Source organism: Nicotiana tabacum, chromosome 12 (genome assembly GCF_000715075.1).
Source record: "Nicotiana tabacum cultivar K326 chromosome 12, ASM71507v2, whole genome shotgun sequence".
In the NCBI taxonomy this organism is placed as follows: Eukaryota; Viridiplantae; Streptophyta; class Magnoliopsida; order Solanales; family Solanaceae; genus Nicotiana; species Nicotiana tabacum.
The window spans coordinates 95,144,403-95,164,171 of record NC_134091.1 but is presented as its reverse complement, the minus strand read 5'-3'; the positions used below and the strand labels follow the sequence as shown (position 1 = coordinate 95,164,171).

The 19,769-nt window shown below is 37.1% G+C and overlaps 1 protein-coding gene across 1 annotated transcript; it reads right to left on the bottom strand.

Moving 5' to 3' along the window:
• Nucleotides 1-8,662: 8,662 nt before the first annotated feature.
• On the bottom strand, nt 8,663-15,045 carry LOC107809186 (protein NRT1/ PTR FAMILY 4.6). Its single transcript, XM_016633777.2, has 5 exons — nt 14,632-15,045; nt 14,416-14,530; nt 13,718-13,935; nt 10,117-10,551; nt 8,663-9,876 (listed from the first exon to the last, which is right to left on the bottom strand). Exons 1-5 carry the CDS (start codon nt 14,632-14,634, stop codon nt 8,893-8,895), a joined length of 1,755 nt encoding a protein of 584 aa, XP_016489263.2. The 5' UTR covers nt 14,635-15,045; the 3' UTR covers nt 8,663-8,892.
• Nucleotides 15,046-19,769: the final 4,724 nt, after the last annotated feature.

Here is a 19,769-nt window from a genome sequence, read left to right as displayed (position 1 = left end):
GTATTTATTTAGTTTTATAAATATATATATATTTTTTAACTATGAAAAATATAGGAACAATTTTTGTGCGTCAAATTCTCCACACTTAAATATTTGTTCGTCCTCGAGCAAAGGAAATAAATAACATAGGTAAAATACTTTTAAGCAAAATCACGAAAACTTTAGGCAGAAAATTCAACTAAGACCAACTCACAAATGTAACAACTTTTAACCATACTCATGTTCACATATTAAAAAATTATTATCTAATCCCAAGTGTGTATTACGAATGATGAGATATGACCTTATATATAGTATCCAATAAGGAAGGACATAGATAGAAAACTCTCACTCTCAACAAAGAAGTACATCATATTATCAGAAATTGTCATAAGCTTGACTATAATGTGATTCTTTACTAATGTAGGAGACTTCATGCCGGGATCATGTAAAACTTTACTAGGCTTTAATGTAGGTTTAGGGACAAATCATCATACTATATTATAAGTAGGAAGCCCCTAAATCAAAAGTTAAATTACGAAAATGTCCATCTAAAATGAATTGACTATTTTGACCTTCATAAAAAAAATATAATTAAATAAAGAATTTCAGCTACACAATTAGTATTAATGCCGGAGAGTCCCTTCAAATTCTGTAACATTCACCTTTATGCCCCGATAGCCTCTTCCCCCTTTAATCCAACACTAAATACTAAAGAAACTTATCAAACCACGTTTGAACATTAATCACATGTCAAGTTTAAATAGTGAGAATTTTATGCTGATTAAGTGGAGAAAGCATGAGTTATTTACACCTCTTACTGGATCATTTTTGTCAATTCTTATATTTTTGTGATGTATCCAGTTGATAAATTCGAAAGTCAGTGCAGCCACCTCTTGAATATAAACACTGCAGACATTCTTCTAATGGTTAGTCTTTTTTTTGAAACTTCTCAGTATTACTTATTTTTTCTCCTTATTGTCTGCTTATGGTAGTTGAAATTGAAAATAAAATGGCAATAGTTATTATTTGCAAATTGAAGTGGTAATTAATAAGTTTATTATCAGACGCATCACACTTAATTTTTCATTCTTAAAACCCCATGTCTAATTAATCTTTTGCTTCAATTACTTAGTTCCAAACATGGAGTTCGAATTAATTAAGTTCTAAGTTCGATAATTCTTTTTCTTGATCTTGTGCTTATAAGTGTATTCGATGCCTTTTCATTAATAAGGGGAATAAAAAAGGAGAAGGGAAACACATTTGTCCAAGGAATTGGAGTACTTCATTAACTTGAATACTAATCTAATAGCATACGACTCTTTTTTTTTTCTGCAGCTAAAATTATAGCATATGACTCTAAATATTATTGTTCTTTAAAAAAGGACTCTAAGTAGTATTAAAATCTAAGCACTAATTTTTTACTTTCCTATATTTTATTGTATTTTGCTTGTTTTGACATTCAGCATAAAAGCTAACGGAAGTGATACATACACCAGTGAACTAGAATCATGTGTTTAGCAACTTATTTTCTTGTACAACGTAGCTAAAAGAACAGATCTTTTTCAGCATTTCATGAGTAGTTATGCTGCTTCTGTAAGAAACTGGACTAGCATGTTGTTAACTAATTTTATTTCTTTCTAGCTAATTTCCTCTCTAGAATATTTATGGCTACAAAGGCAAAAAAGTCTGTTACAAAAAGCCAGGAAAGCAGAATAAAGGCAAGCTGATGTTAAGAATAAGAAGAAGAAGAAGAAGAGAAAAGCTCTGGCCATCGTAGAGTCAATAAGCAGCATCCAAAACAAATCAATCCATTTATACTTTTTGGTTTTGCTTCACTTAATTAACTCTCTTGTTTATTAGAAGTAAAACAAATGCATTATTCCTTGAGAGAAATTTGCTGAATATACTAACCATGTTGGTTCTTCTTTTCCATTTTTAGTTCGATGTAAGGTTGCTCAAATTGGCTATACAATTCATATTTTTAACTAATTATTGTATCATTTTGCGCATTTACTGGAAATTTTTAATTTTTTTTGTTCTATTTTTATTATTGTTACTTAATTGGCATTTTTTTGTACAAACATCTTATTTTTACATTCTTTCGAAAAATATATATAGTATGTACGAAAGAGTTTCAATTTCTATCCATATATTTGCTATATGGATAATTATATATTGCACTTTCAAAAAAATACTAATGTCAATTAGTAAACAAAAAATCTTGTTATGATATGGCAATCGTTCTTCAGAATGAAGCATAGTCCAAGAATAACGTCTATAAATTAGGTGAGATATATGATCATATTGGACTATATGATCATAGTCCAATATATGAGCATAGTCCGAGGGGAATTTTTGTCCGAGATTTTCAGCCCTGTATAAATAGACGAGTTTTACAAAATTAGGTCAAGTTTTGAACATCTGAAGTTGTTGTAGCGCTTTTTTCTTTACTACTTTAGGAAGTTTTATATTATTTTGGTGTATTTATATTAGATTTTATTATTTTAATCTTCCATTATGAGTTTAATTAGCTTATCTTCCTTATTTTTTTCAAAACTCATTATGAGTAGCTAAACTCTTTATAGGGTTGTGACCCAACCCTAGTGTGTAAACCTTATGGGTATCTAGTTTAGTGCTTGTTTATGATTGGGCGTTGATTATTTAGCTTAGTTCATTCTTCAATTTTAGAATTAATGGTTGTAAATATTAATTCATGCCTATTTGACTTAGTCTCTACTTAAGAAAAATGGACCTAGTCTAGGATAACTTAGCTAACAAGGAATTGGGTCAATTGATAGATTGCTTAACCCAATTAAAGGGTTCAATCTAGATATAGTAATAACTCGACTTGAGCTCTTATCAAATGTATTGGTTGATACCCATTTGGTCTTGAGAAAGCCAAATTGGGCAAAATAACTCTCCGACCGAGAGGTATTGAGTGGGTAGTGTAGAGTTGTGAGCTATAATACACCGTAATCAACAAAATAAGTATTAGCATATTTACCCCTAAGGCCCCGTACAATGTTATTTAAAAACCCGGGGTTTCGTGGTGCCGAAGTGGACTTATGTGTTGATGATTGTAGAGATCGATTCGGACTTTTTGGATTGAACAGTGTGTTGGGGAGTCAAAGAAAATATTTGACAGTACAAGGCATTTCTGCGGTCCATTCTGCAGTCGCAGAACTAATCTGCGAACCGCAGATCTACCGCAGACTAAAGCATAAATTTGGGCAAATTTTTGGATTATTACGTGGTCCATTATGCGGCCGCATAATAATTTTGCGGGCCGCATTATCCCTCGCAGATCCAGCACAAACAAATTTTGGAAGAAAGTTCTGCGGCGTATTATGCGACCGCAGACCGTTCGCAGAGTGAGGCAGGAGTACCCAGTTCCAGAGGGCCATTATGCTGTCCATTTTGCGGACCGCAAAAGCATTATGCGGTCGCATATGCGACCGCAGATTTGCATCAGAGCTAAATTTATCTAATTTTTGACCCGACCCTATTTCGATATATTGAGGCAAAGGGCTACTTTTGAAGCAAAAAACTGATACTTCTAGAAAGAGGAATTACCATAGAGTGCGAGGGGAAGTTCCTAAGCTTATTCCTCATTAACTCTTGCTTAAAGTTGAAGAATTCACAGGAAAATTCACTATGTCTTCATCCTAGAGGTAAGATTCTACTCCCTAGCCCTCAATTTTGTGATTTTACTGAAAATAGGTAATAAGAAAAGTAATTCTTGGGTGTAGGAGTTGTCCATTATGCATGCATGTGCTATTAAGGGCTGGGGAAAGAATGTTAAGCCAAATTGGGTAGACTTTGGGTAGTGGGATGGAGGAATCCACCATAGGAGGACCTTGAAATCATAATACCCACATAGTGTTTGATAAAATGCTCAAATGAGCTGGAACCATAAACTCTCTCCTAATTTGTGTTCAATTTTGCTATATTTCTAAATAGATCAAAGAGGCTAAGAATTCCGGAACATTATAGTAATTTAAAAACTCGAGGCGAGGTATGTTGGCTAAATGTATCTCTTAGAATTGAACCCCACAATATCCTCGTAAGTCCCGAGTTGTTCATTATGAATTTATTATTCCGAATAAGCCTTGTGTTGAAAGATATATGTTCTATATGTGTTCCAATGTTCTTCTTATGTTATATTCTATTTGAAAATGTGCTCGAAGCATGGGTTGCATATCCAAATGTTATATCTTTAAGTCGTGATTCAAATAAAGGCTATTATGCTAAATTGTGTAAGAAATCTCAATGTGTTTAGTATTCTTATTTGCTCAATATGTGGACTTAAAGTCTTAAATGTAAATGCTCTATTGTTGATGATCCGTGATAATATTTGAAAGTGAAAGAGATGAATATGAAGTATGAAATACGGCCAACATGCCAAGAGTGACATTGTGTTATGGCCATTGGTGCCAATAAAATGAATGGTATATAAAAGATAGTGAAGTGAGTTGTCAATCCTTTAAATAAATAAATATCCTGGGAGTTTTGTTAGTTACCGAGTAAGGGTAGGTTGAAATAGCCTAACCCCGAAACTACACGTGTCAGTGTAGGAACGAAGTGTGATTGTACCCTTTTATGGGGATAGGATTGATGTGATGAAAATATTCCCTTTTATTGGGATGAGATGATTACTAGAAAAGGGTGATGTCGATCCACACGACATTGTGGTGAGACGACCTAGCCGGCCGGGTCGTGATAAGACGCCATGCCGCACACATGGTGGTGATTGTGCTTGAGATTACAATAAAAACAATGATTGAGACTGAGATAATGATTGTGATTGTGGTCGATGTCTTTGGGTGAGACGGCCTAGCCGATTGGGCCGTGATCGGACTCCGTACTCAAGATCACAGTGGTATATCGGTGCTAAGATCTCCCAAACTTAAAATATAAAAATTTACTTGAAAACTTATCTTGCTCCTAATTTGATGTTTTGGTATTGTTTGAGACTCCCATTGATTTTATGATTGTCCTTCCTTGTGTTATCATTCGTTCTATTGAGAGGGTATTTAGTCATTCATACTAGTACTATTCCATATGTACTAATGTCCCTTTTGTCGGGGGCGCTGAATCTTTAATGGGTGCAGGTGGTTCCGCAGCAGGTGGCATTGATCATTAATAGCAGTACACCCTTTTCTCAATAGATTTTGTGAGCCCCACTTCATTAGGGGTCGTGTGTCTTTTGTCCCACATGTATTATGTTTTGAGGTATAGCCGGGGCCTTGTTGCCGGTGTTATCATAGTATTTTGTATACGTAGAGGCTCCTTAGACACAATATGGATTGTATATGGGTGTTGGAAAAGTCAAACTAGCCTTGTTATATTTGAATCACTTGTTGCACTTTAACTATGATTGTGTATGTATTTTGAGACTATAAGATGAAGTGACTAATGGTAATGGAATTGGCATTGTTCATGAAATCCGCTCAAGGTTTAATTAATGATATAAACGTATTTCTCTTTATTCATGGGTGAGTTGGGTAGAAGGTATTGTAAAGGCTTGCTTGACCGGGGTATCTCGATTGAGCACCAGTTGCGCTCCCCAAGGTCGGGGTGTGATACCCCATTAGGCAAACACATAGGTTATGGTCACAGCCCTAGGCCTTTTACCCAATTAAAAAAACTTTAAAAATATTTATCTCTAGTCTATTTCCTTTATCTTGCAATCGTTAGATTAACATTAGAAGTAGAAAATAAAATTGTGTTGTGGAAGTGCAATCTAGATAACCCATTTGCTTGCTTTAAATATATACTCCTAATTTTCATCGTAACTCCCAGTGGATTCGACCCCGACTCCTAGTTGGATAACTATTATTGCATACGACCGTGTCATATCTCTGATTGAGGTGTGTTGTGGACGTGATCAATATAGCTATAAATAGTAGGTTCAACAGCCATTGTAAGAGAGATAATTCTTGGCAAATCATATGTTATATTCCATTCTCAAGCTCGATAAAGTAACTTTATTTGCTCTTTTATACTATTCTTATTTCTGTCCCCGGAGGCATTGCTATCGAAATCAAGCTTGTCATTTCTCTAGATTTTAACCGCTAAGTTTTATTGTTAATCTTGTTTATTTATCATTTTTGGATCAAATCAGTTCGCTTGTCTATAAATCACGTAACAAATTCAACTGTGCCGTTTTACGGGTAAGTAGTTTGGCGCCCACCATGAGGCTTAGACAATTGCGTAATTGCGTTAATCCTTGCATTTATTACTAACTTATTTGATTCATTGTTCCTTAGCAAAAAATGAAAAATGGAAGCTAACAATGTCAATATCGCACATAACGTTGAGGAACATGAAAATCTACCTCAACCTGAGGATTCAATCAGCGACACCCGCAACGAGGGGGATAAGGCAACCCCGATCCGTGGAGGAAAGTACCCCCGACATGTACGGGAGCCAACTCCCAATGACGTGGAACGGGAACACATTGTGGAAATAATAAGGATCATAAGAGAGCAACAGAAAGCCATCATGGACCACCTCTCAAGGCATGATAATGTCATGACGGAATTGTAAGCATTGTTAGGCGCTTCCACAACGCAAAAAGAGGTCTGGCTCATCCTGGTATTCCTATAAATCAAATGGTTCAAAGAGTTGATAATAATACCCCGAGGGGTGAGGTCGGCTTCGACAGTGCTGGAGGGACCGAAAGTGGATTTGGTAACGATAATAGTAATGATCCCTTCAAAATCGAGCTCATGAGATTTGTGAGGGAAATAAACGAACGGATGGAACAGAACGCAAAAGAGTTTCACACCCGAATGGATCAGATTTCGGGTGCACCACCAGTTTTAAAGGGCCCAGATTCGAAAATATAAACTCAGTTGCCTTTTAAACAGAGCACAGCATTGGAGTTTATTTGTAGGGGATTTATATCATGGGAATCGAAGTTGTGGAAATGTGTCAGGCTCTCTAAAATTGAAGTGGAGTATAGTTCCGCTACTGAAGCTAGCAAAGAGATGATATGGCTGAAGAACTTCCTTCAAAAGCTTGGCTTGTATTAGAAGGAGTATGTCGTCTATTCTGACAACCAAAGTATAATAGACTTGAGCAAAAATATCATGTATTACGCAAGGAAGAAGCATATTAACGTGAGATATTATTGGATTCTTCAAATGTAGATTGTGGATCTATGCAGATCGAGAAGATCACTACAAGTGAGTCCTTCAGATATCCTAACCAAGGTAGTACCAAGAGACAAGTTTGAGATATGTAAAGAACTTATCGAAATATACTATGCCTAGAAATCTGGTATAACCTCGTTCAGTTGAATGAGACTTGGGGTCCATCCTATAGAGGCATGTGCCAATGAAAACAAGACTTGGCTGAAAATCTATTTTTAGAGTCAAAGAAAGGATTTGATCGGAGGAGAATCATATATCCTCCTGTAGCAAACTTGGAGCCACCTTTTGTTTCTCTTATAAATGGAGAGTCATTCTTCCATTTGAAAATACACCAAATACAGAGAGCTAAGCAATTAGTCAGAGACATAGAGTAATAGTCTATAAGAAAAAGAGATGTGAGCGATATTGTAGTAAGGTGAAAAAATCAAAAGAGAATTACTTATTTTGAGTGTGTAGTGATCTTTGGAGTATTTTATCCAGACCTATAAAGTGTAAATATTTTTTGTTATAGTGATATCAGTTGCTCCTCTTGGGATTGTGGTTTTTTCCCTTATTCAAAGGATTTTCTATGTAAAAATCTTGGTGGCCTTGTCATTATTCTTTTATTCTTGTTGATTATCGTATATCAACGTTACATTATTATTTCGCTATTATTACTGTAAATATTTTTTTTTTGTAGGCTATTTATTCCCAACACTTTCGGCATGGGCAAATGTAGTACGAGGATACTGATGCAGCTGTAATTACTATTTTCGACTCGAACTATATATATTCCTTTAAGCTAATAAGGAGATGTTGTACAGCAGCCAGCAGGTGGCTAGAGAGGGAGACTGAGGTGTGTAGGGGCCCTTTGACTAAATGTACACAGGGATGGGACTCCCTGTGCAGTTTTGGGCAATGCACTGCCGTGCAATGTAAAGGGCAACGTCCAAATGAAGAAGCAATAACGAGGAACATGGGAGTATGTTGGACTCAGACCATTAATTAGAGACTTGCAGTTGTGTTGGACCAGTAGAAAAAAGTGCAGAACATAAATGAAACCGGACCAAAACTATGCAACAAATGTGTATTTTCTCATACTACTAGGTTAAGATGACCTGCAAGAACATGCAAATGTCTAGATAATCATAAATAATAACCTAAAATATGCAATAAAATAACCTATTATAATTGGTTAAAATTCGCTCATAGAGAAACTATATCATATATTTTCATGAGTATACATAACTTAAATCCATAAAGAATCAATACGTTGACTGAGATGCGGGGTATCGATTCTCTCGCATACTAAGCGAGGTTCTACCATCTAAGCTACATCCCGTTGGCACTTTGATCAATCATTTTCTTCCCTGCTGAATTTTCCTTTCTGTCTAAAGTCGTACATGAAGCAGTGCTGAAGTTATTTTTTGTCTTTCTACTTGAACCGATCCATAGATGTAAGAATTATGAATAATCAATCATCAAACAAATAAATATTGCAAAAAAAACATTGGTACAAAGCAGAACATGGATATATTCGATCATTTTGATAACTTGAAGGTGTTATTTAAAGATGTGACATAATAAAAAGATGTGAGTAGAAATTGTGAAGTGGCTTGAGACTCGATCAATTGATCAAAACTGGAACTGCTTCTCTCCTTTCTGGCCTAGTCCTGTTGCATGGACAATGTCCAGCAATTCATCAGACATATTTACAGAGACTAAGGCTACAATAATTGGGTATAGTTTCATCTATACAACTCCACAATCAATTTTACTTACTACAACTTACTGATCTGTACTTGTACTTTGTAGCCCAATACAGATAGTGTATGAAATTCAATGCACTGAGTATGCACATTAGCCAGTAAAATCTCTCCAAATGGAAGTGATTCAAGTTGCGACCAGAAAGCCATGGGTGGTGCTTTGAATTGCCCGTGACACTATTGACAATTGATACTATCACGCTACTAAGATAGTATCCTATGGCTAAAGAAGCCCAAGAGAGTGATGTTGCCAATGATCTCATACTAAATGGTGCTTCCGAGAAACAAAATTCAAGTAGTCCGGCTAGAGTGAAAAGATCCGCTGATCCAAGAAACAAGTACTGAAACGCTATCCAAAAGAACGTAATAGGCAATGGCTTAGCAGAGTCAAGTAGTCCCGAGTCAGTAGCTACTCGTTTGCGCTTGATTTCAACAAGAGCTGCTGTTGCCATTGCTACAATTGACAGGAACAAACCGATTCCAATACGTTGGAGGTGAGTGATTCCCATCTCTGTCTTGGTTACTCTTCGGGCAAATGGGATGATGAAGTAGTCGAAAATTGGTGCAAGGATCATGATGAACAATACAGGGAAAATAGGGAGTGAAGCTGGTGGAACTTTTAACTTGCCAAAGTTTGTATTCATAGTTGCAGCTTGCTGGACTGAGAAGGTGGATAGTTGAGCTAGGCAACAGTTGAGCATTATTGTGCAGGCGAAAATTGGTAGGATTTTCATCACAATCTTGACTTCTTCTACTTGTTGCACTGAGCATTTCAGCGCACCACAAGCGGCAGGATTTCTTACAACAGCCCGATTAAGGAACATCAGACTTTTCGAGGGGATCTCGATCGATTCTACATATTTGATGTTTGTAGTTTCCCCATCTTCCTGGGATAGTAGTACTGGAATTGTAGAAGGGCTTGAACCCAAACTTGCTATTGCACTACCTGAATTTCTGGATGCACAAGAATTTAACACGGCTGCAATTATAACCTAGATACATAACAACGTGCGTTATATTAGTTGCTTAGACAAGATAAATCTCAAAGCAGTCTTATGTAAAAGTTGTTTATAATAAAAGAGTTTTAACTTTTAGTCATTCATAATAAGTGAGATCAATAACTGGAAAACACGAACAGTTAAATTGCTACAATGATTCTGTCAAAATACTACTATGAATTTCTGAGGGATGTTCTCAGAGTTAAATTCAATTAAATGCATATAAAAACTTACCTTAGATATTGTTGTGAGAGGACTTCCGCGAGGGATCTTGTTCCTATAGAAAGGTGAACCAGCAAGGAATAATGGGATTGACAATAATATAGCCAAAGTTGAAATCCCAAATCCCCATTGCCAACCCTTGTTGTCTTCCACCCAAACCACAAAGGTGACAGCAATGAGGCCACCACATGAGAGGCAAAACACAAAGTAATTGAAGAAAGTTGATCTTTGTTTCCTTCCTTGTGGGGTTTCTCCATCAAACTGTTCAGCTCCATGGGGTGGCAGAGATCCCTTAATACCTCCTACACCCAATGCCACTAAGTAAAGGCCTATGAATAACATTGCAGCTTGTGCACCCTCAACTTGTTCGCATGCCATCTTTGTCAAGTTGCATTTTTGTGGTTTCAAAGAGGCTGAACGAGCTTGTATTGTGAGTATCACCAAACCCTGCTTTGCAGTCAAAGTTTCAGAAAAGTAGTACTGTCTAACTACAAGCGAATTCAAGATTAAAAAATACTAGTGAACACAACAACTATTATTTAGACCAGCCTATCTGGTGACTCAACACATTTTTCGACACCCTTGTCAGACAATCTTAGGATATGACACAGAAAGATTGGGCTATGTATTGTGGGCCATAAAACCCGAGTGGTCATCTCTCATACAACTCCGATATATCGTAACAAATATAAACTACTCCTATTTTATTGGATATTTCTAGTTTGATAGGTGTAACAAGTCCTTGTGGTGACACTTGCCCTTTTCCCTACTTAAAATGGAATGTTATCTGTGGCCATATCTCTCCTAATGAAAAGGTTAAAGTAATTGTACCACTGATACGGTCCTAACAACCACACACCTGTTACATGGTCCTGGTAATATATACTAGTAGTATTAATCTTTGTCACCATTTTCGTTAATATTCCCTACGGCTATAACCATAAAAAGCAGATACCCCTTTAGCTCTGTCACTTTACATACCATTTTGTGCAAATCTTCTATTTTAAATATCTAAAAGTTATGTGCCTGTGAGTTGCGAGCATTAGTTCCATTTCCATAGGAGTCATTTGATAGGTTAAATCTCACTTCTTAAAAATGAGCTGATGCATAACCAAGTGTGGAGATGAAGAAAAACAATTATGAGAAAGTAGCATTAGGTTATTGGAAAAAACATATTAGGGTTTGATTTTTTACAAGGAAGAATGAGAATGGATTCGTAGATAGGGGGAATGAGAAGGTACGAGGAGTACATGTTTTGATAAAATTGAAACTTACATAACTATTATAGGGTAAAATTTTAACCATTAAACGACCGTTCTAATTTTATCACATAGTTTATTATAAGTTGAAAAGTTTGGATAATTCACGAAGAAGAATAGAAGTAATCCAATATTGAATTGGCCCACCACCATGACAACAAAAAAAACGATGCAATTGATAAATGTAAATACAATAAAAGCAAAATAGCAAAGTCAAAGAACAACATCTCACAATAAGTAGGAAAATGTGGGATTGTGTGAATGGGTAAGATGCCGATAAGATACTCTTATGTGCAAAATTAAACATGTGTCACTGGCGGACATTTGAGGCATAGTCTACCCCGTTGTTCCTCCTAGACAACAACATTAATTTAATGCTAACAAACAGACAACAATATTGTTACATCACTTTATAAGAAATTTAGATGTTGACTTTGTCCTTTCGCTAAGTGTTCCTCCCCCTCCCCATCCCTAGCAACACCAAAATTTTCAAATAATGATGGTGTACGAATTAGATGATAGGCTTGTTTTGTAAATCTACCAATTTTTACTCTTACTCTGACTTATTGAGTTCTAAAAAATTGATTAAGACAAATAATTTTGACCATATGTGTATCATAGTGAATCCTTTGGGCCTATTACATCACAACCTATGCAACCATCTCTTAGATCTTTCTAATCAACTTACAAATTTAGCTTTGCCGCAGAGATTACATTTGTGTGTATCGTTATATACATGCAAATCTTTCTATAACAGCTTCATTTGTTCCAAATATTTTTGGCTGTTATAGTGAAGTGTTGTTATGAAAAAGGCCTTTTTATGCGCAAGGGTACTTAACATAAATTAAAAACGACCTCTAAATAGACAGCTTGCTTGTTTTATGTGATTTTGAGGGGGGTTATTCTCATGATCTTCCCATTGAAAAAGTTGCATCTCAAAATGATTCTAATATGAGAAATTAGATACTTTCCTACAAAAAGATATTTCTTTAACGATGTGACACAAAAGATGTTTCACAAGATCGAATCATATCAAATTATATGTGTGGATGCTATACTAAATCGACAAATCCCAAAGAAACAAGTGGCCTATTTTTCGTGTTAAAGAGATTTTCTATACCGATAGACTTAATAATGATCAAAAAGGCTATATGTGCTTTCAAATTCATTGTTAATTAGAAGACTGTTTAGCACGATGGATGGAACTATTCTGCAAAAGAAAGAAGTAGAAAAGGAAGATAAAAGAAGAAAATTAAAGCAACCAATTCCCATGTATCTTTAGTTAAAGGATTAATCAATTGCTTCAGTACTTTGCAAGTTGCTGCTTAGTGGAATTCAAAAGTGATCATCACTAATCACTACGTTTAAAATGATTCCTAATTACTCCAAGTGTCTTTTCATTGTGTATCTATATGTTTACGTTTGTTTCCGCCTAAAGACAACAACTACTAGTAGAATTACACCACATTTGTTTCAGGCAGACCATCTAGAAGATTTATGTTATTCTAATAAAAAGCTGTTGAATAATATTTTAATATATTTAAATAATTTTGAAAGAATAAAGTACTTTTTAATTTTATTTTTATATTTTACTTAAATAAAAAAAAAAATTTAACTATAGTATTTCGTAGTAAATATTTAAAACTATTTATCTAATTAAATAATATTAACAATTAAGTAAATTTTTTCATGTCTTTATTCATTTGCCACTCAAAAGTATTTTTTGAAAAGCTTGGCCAAACAAACATGCTAGTAAAGTGTTAACTATGATAAGTAGCAGCAAGTACAGTGAAAATTTAAAGGGGATAAAACTAGGAAGTAATCCCACATATGAGATTAAGCTGAGTTTGTTGTTGTTGTTGTCGTCGTAAAACGAGGAAGTAATCGCGGAAATGTAAAATGAAGAAATTAGTAATAAATTTATAAACATTATTAGTATATCCTAAATATAAATTTTATTGATTTTCCAAAACGTATTAAGGAGTAAGGGGTCAGACGTTTAATTCCAATAAAGCAATGACAAAAGCAAGAAAAGGAACGAGAGAAAGGTACTATAAAGGTGTATCAAAAAGCGTGGCGTCGTTACTTCCTTTAATCACATTTTCCAACTTCTTTGATTGAGAACTACTAGCAATTATTGCAAGTAGTATACTCTTTCTTCTTTAATTTCCTTCAATTTAAAATGTAACCTAATTTTAGATAAAAAAAACAGACCAAAGTACTAAACCTATTGATGAACTTCCCCAAGATTTGGGGTACGATAAAAGAAGGGGAGTGGGGGACCAAAAAGTAGTAATCATAAACAGAGAGAAGAGAGAAAAAGACAATTTTGAAATGGATTGGAAAAGATTTACCAGAAATTCAATCACTGCACTGATCAGATAGATTTGATAAGTTGTGAAGAAAGCATCAGATAAGAAGCCGCCAAGAAGTGCAAGTAGGAAGGAAGTGCCCATAAAATTAGTCACTGAATTTGCTGAATTGGATGGTGAAAATTGCATGTATTCAGACAAGTACATCACCAAGTTGCTTGCATTTGCTAGATATGCCAAGTTCTCCAGCACCTCCACCCCTGGTACCCTCAAAAAAATAAAAAAAATATCACAAATCATATTATCCAAAATTCATCAAAAACCTAAACCCTAAAAGACGTAGTAAAATCTTGAAACAAAAAAAAATATCTTTATTATAAAGCCAAGTGAGAGTTTATCAAAGAAAATCTAGATCATGAATAGTGTGATTTCTTCCGTCAGTCTAAGCAGAGGTGGAGGCACAGGGTTGCAAGAGTGTTCAATTGAACTCTGATCCCTTTGTCAAAAAATTGTAGTACTATGTAAATATAGCGAAAATAAACATTTGTTTTTGCTTATATATAAGTTGTTGAATCCTTTGGCATAAGAAATTTTTTAAATTCTCTTCTCTGAATTCCTTGCTCCGCTACTGTGTTTAAATTTTAGTGGACAGAATTATCCTTACTTATACCAGTTGGAATTAACATTGGCGTACACACAAATAGACGCTACCATTAAAAAAAAGATCTAGACAGTATTACCTAAGACAAAGGATGCAGCAACCAAGCCACCATGTCGATTGATGAGTGCCGGTTTATTTCTCCAATCTACATAGCCTTCCCAAGTACTAGTTAGTTTGCTTGAGCTCTCTATTTCCTGCAACACAAACCATGTTAGTGTAATTAAGTGGGGGGAATGAATACATGTAGAAAAGGAAAAAAGAGAGGATATGAAGACAAAGAAAGAAAAAAGCCAACCATTCTTTCTCCTGCTGATTTTCCTATTGGTTTACTCTCAACTTAATTACGTTGAATTATGAATGGGATTTCTGGAGTCAGAGGAATGAGATCAAGAAAGAGAAGTGATGAGAGGTTGATTTAAAGAGATCTAAAGGGTGAAAAGAGAGGAAAGATCAGTCCAATTTGAAGAGATGGACTTGTACCCTTCGGAAAAAGATTAGAAAGCATTTGAAAATGCAAAGGCTAACCACCTCTTCCCTTATATCAAAATTTGAAGATTTTTTTTTTATTTTTTATGACATAATATCTCTTTGGCAGTCAAGTTCTTCCCTCTTTTTGTAGGAGAGACTGAAAAAAAGGGGAGAGATTGATAGGATGTTACCTAAGATTTGGTTGCTTATAAAATACACGTAAAATTTTCCACAAAAGAATGGAGAAGCAAGGAAAGGAAAGTAGGGAAGAGATAATTAGGAGGTGGGTTTTTGTCTTGTATTGTTTGACCAATGACCTAAAGCAATAAATGTAAAGGTTGATAACCCCACCATCCCATTTATGATATGTTCTTTTTTTTTTCTTCTTCTTTATACTTCTGTCTTTCTTCCTCTCCTTTAATTTTTAGCTTTCTTTTTGTTTTTTTAAATTCCACTTGCTTTACTAATAAATATGTATGAAATTATGAAGAATTGATTCCACTGAACCTGAAAACACGCGTTGCAATGGGATTCTTCAAGATGGAGTTTAGGCTTATCCCATGGGAATCCATGCCATGGGCTGCTTTCTAATAAACAATGAGACCTAATAAGAACTTGCTCATATAGTTACATCCTGTGTTTACCCTAAACTATATTAATGAAAAATATTAGATGAAAATATATTTCTCAACTATGGTCAAGTGATAGTAATTATATACAAGTGATATGTTTTTTCATGGTCTCCTTGTTGCCTGTCATGGAATATGTCTCTTTTGATATTGTTTACCCGAAAAACGGATAAAGTTGAATTTATACGTAGTTCTAAGGATACGTGGTATAACTTGGCACAAATCGGAAAGTAAGTAGAAATATATTGAGTTGTTTACCCGAAAAACGGATAGAGTTGAATTTATACGTAGTTCTAAGGATATGTGGTATAACTTGGGACAAATCGAAAAGTAAGTAGAAATATATTGAGTATTGACTGTATAAAGAATGAAATACAAACCAAACTGAGTGAAAAACGGTTTATGAACAAGCAAGACGAATCAATATACAAAACTCAAAAAAGGATAATCTCTATATGAATATCAGTATATTTTTCTCTGTGAATATCAATAATATGAGAGTGTATGAATGCCTTAATGTTGGATTCCTTTACAGAAATAGTAGCTATCCCTCTTATAGTGGAGGAATCCTACTTTAGATATAACTAAAAATACATAGTGGGGATCCCATGATAGATTAGCTTTACCCTAATTCCCGCCGAGATTCTCTCCCTTAGTGCGGCTGTAACGGCTCTTGTCTCTTGGATCGATCTTGGTCGGATTTGGTATTGGTCGATTTTCAGATTTAGAACTCGATATTAACTCGAGCTCGATATTGACTCGAGCTCGATATTGACTCGGGGCTAGGTATCGAATCGGGCTTGATATTGGCCGGTCTCTGGATCTTAAGCTCGATGACACCGCTTCACTTCAAATGGAAATGCTGAAGTTTGAGCTTGTGTTTTCCTGTTTTCTCTGCCTTGCCCACTCCATCTTTTGATTTAGACTCGAGCTCGCTAATGACTTTGAGCTTGGTGATCGGTCCCAGAAATTTAGGTAAGCTGGATTCAGATCTCATCTCGATATTATGAAGATGACCTTCGGTCCATTATGTTCCAATCTTGACTAATCATATGAAGGTCGAAACCAGTTTTGACCGTATACAGATAGTCCCCTCGTTTCTCAGGAAGAATATGGCGAGAAACGACATGATTTTCCAACGGTATGACTAGATATGCACCGACGTTTGCATCGAGCCCGACCATGACGTACGTGATAGATGTCCCATCGGTTCAGTTACCAAGGCATTAAATGCGTGTCAGACAATGGTCGGCCATCGCTGATATTGAACCGTCATTGCCAACCCTATAAATAGCTCCTCTTTTTACCATTTTTTACTTTTACATCTCCAATTTCCAAATCTTCTAAGTTCTTTTTCACATCTTCTGAGTTCTTCATTTGTAAATATATGATTTTCACTACAAACTCCCTCTTCAGAACACCAAATCTTGTCATCTTCCTCTATCTTCAATCTTCAAATCCAAATGGCAAAAACGTCAAAAACTGTTCCTCAAAAAGAAAAAGCTTCTTCTTCGCGGCCCGCCGACGATAAAACACCGGTGGAGCCACGACTTGAGAAGTGTGTTCTCGGGGAGGGGGGGGGGTGTTCTTACCTCTGATTTTAAGATCGACAAAGCCTCACCGGTTCCCGGTCGATACGAGCCAATATCGAGGTATATGTGCTCGATAACCGAGGGATATCTTAAACAATTGAGGAAAGATTGCAACTGGGAGAACAAAGAAGTGATAATCCCGGCTCCCGAAAAAGATATTACTACTCATGTGAAAGGGGTTTTAAGTGTTTATACTTACCCTTTCACGTTGGGCCCGCTCGACCCAGTTGTCATCGATTTTTGCCGCCAATACCAAGTAACCCTAGGCCAAATCCATCCTTCTTTTTGGCGGATCGTTATTCTGATCTGCTTCTTTGTGAACAAAGTCGAGGGGATGCCTTTCACCCTCGACCACCTCATTAGATTGTACAGCCCCCGCCTCTATCGAGGTGGGTTAATAAAACTCCAGCGCCGGGATACCAAAGTGATGTTCTCGAGCATAGATGAGGACAAGAACCGGGGATGGATGGGCAGGTTCGTTCGAGTGAAGACTTCGGACCAAATCCCGATCGAGAAGATGCCATTTCCCGAGGAATGAAACATGAAGCGTAAGTATAATTCTACTGTTAGCTCCTATTGTTTTCCTCCTTCGTTCCTTTCTCACCGATATCCTTTTCCGTTATGTAGCGATTGCTTGGATGCCCGGTGCTATTGCTAATCTTGAGAGCTAGGTACGGGACCTAGCTTTAACCTTGACATATGCCGAGCGCTCGTGGCGCAACTTATCAAAGGGTCGATGGGAGGCTAAAACTCATGGTAAGCCTCTTTCCCATGTTTTCGATGATTCGAACAAAATATCTTTTTTATACTTAACTAATTTTCTTGTGTGTAGGCTTGGGCAAAGATGCGGTTATGAGGCCCCCGTCTGGCGAGGAAGAGACTTCAGCCCCGGTTCTGAAACCGGCGAATGACAACAAGATAAAAAGGGCTTCTACTTCTGTGGATCCAAAACTTAAGACAAGGACGGCTCATAAGCCGAGGAAGAATACCATTCTTTTGACCGAAGAATCAGTTCGACGTCTAAGGGATGAAGACGAAGAAGAAGAAGAAGAAGAAAATGATGGGTCCATACTGGTGGCCCGAGTGAAGAAAACTATCGATGCCCCAAAGGCAGCTAGGTCGATGGCAGTTGATGAGGCTCTGTCTCGAACTGAGGGGATATCGGAGAAGGACTCGGGCAAAGTCCCCGAGTCATTGGAGATCGAGGATGCCTCCTACCGAAGTCAACAAACGGTGGGTATATCTGAAGAGGCTGGCCTAAAGCTCTTCGAACTGAGGAGAACGCCCCAAGCGACTCGCTTGGGGCAATAGTAATCGGAGACTCGCCTACTCTCCCTTCTTTTTCCGAAGGGGCAATTCGGGAAGCCCGAGCTTTGGGGACCCTCGAGGTAGACGTGGCCCATGAGGGAGAGGACCCCTTTCGTGATTTGTTTAACGAGCTGCAGGCCCGAGTGACGCGTCGGGTCTTTTCTTCAAGGTTCAACGAGCCCTAAATCGGGTAAGACTCGATTCCCTTTGTTGATGTCATACTTTTTCCATTTTCTGCCTAACTTTTTCTCTTTTTCGTATAGGCTTTAGCTCTTCATCAAGATGAGTTTTCCAAGTATCGGGCAGAGCTGAGCCGACGTGAGGCTGATTTCTAAGGGATTTCAGAGGAGAGAAATGCCCTCAAACTTCTTAGTGGGAAGAAAGAGGAAGAGATCAAAGATATTTGAGCCGAGTTGGCCAAGGCTCACCAAGATCAGACAGACCTGATCGAGCAGGTAATGAAAATTTTAAAAGCTCATGAGCTCGACTCGGGAACGGTGGCTAACATTTCAATCTCACAGCTGCAGCAGAAGATCGAGAGGATCGAGCATTTTCGTGAGGAGGTCGACACGATAAAGGCGGAGTCCTTGGGATGGAAAGAAGGTATGGACCGTCTTGCTGCAGAGAAAGAGATAGCTCGAGCTCAATTATCATCGGTCGAAAGTCAACTTCAAGGCATGAAGGAGAAGAGCTCGGCTCAAGCAAGAAAAATAGAGGAGGTCGAAGCTCGTTTGGCTTTTGAATTTGCAAAGGCCGAGAAAGCAAAGGTCGAGGCGGATGCAATCTTGGCCGTCTATTAGGCCGATGCTGAAGCCGCCCAAGTGCAAGCGAGAAAGGCAGCCGAGACCGCTCAAGCTTGAGCACATTGGGTTGCTGAACTCGCCAAATGCCAATCTCGGAGGGAAACCTTCGAGGAGATCCATGCTCGAGATTTTGATCTTACCGAAGAGATACTAAAGGCTAAAGAACTTGAAGCCGATGCTGGAGCCCTGGCTTCCGATGATGATGATGATGATGATGATGAGAGAAAGAGTGGGTCTGAGAGCAGGGAGGAGCCCGATGGAGAAGAGACTGCACCCGGAGATAATCAGGAAACTTAGGGATTTTTCCATTTTGATCTTTTTGGGTAGGGTCCTGATCGGACCTTGTAAATACTCTTATATATATATAAAGATCTTTTTCCTTTCCCGACTTGTCTTTGTCTTATTCTCTGCCTTGTGAAGATTTTGTTTCATTCATGCCTTATGAAAGTTTTCATAAGTTCGAGGCTTTAGGCAATTTGATCGAAGTCGGACCTTGTAGTCTTTATAACCGAGTGAGTGTTTGCTCGAGCTTGAAGTAAGAGTAGCCCTTAGGCTTAATAGTCGAGTGAGTGTTTGCTCGAACTCGAAGTAAGAGTATCCCTTAGGCTTAATAGTCGAGTGAGTGTTTGCTCG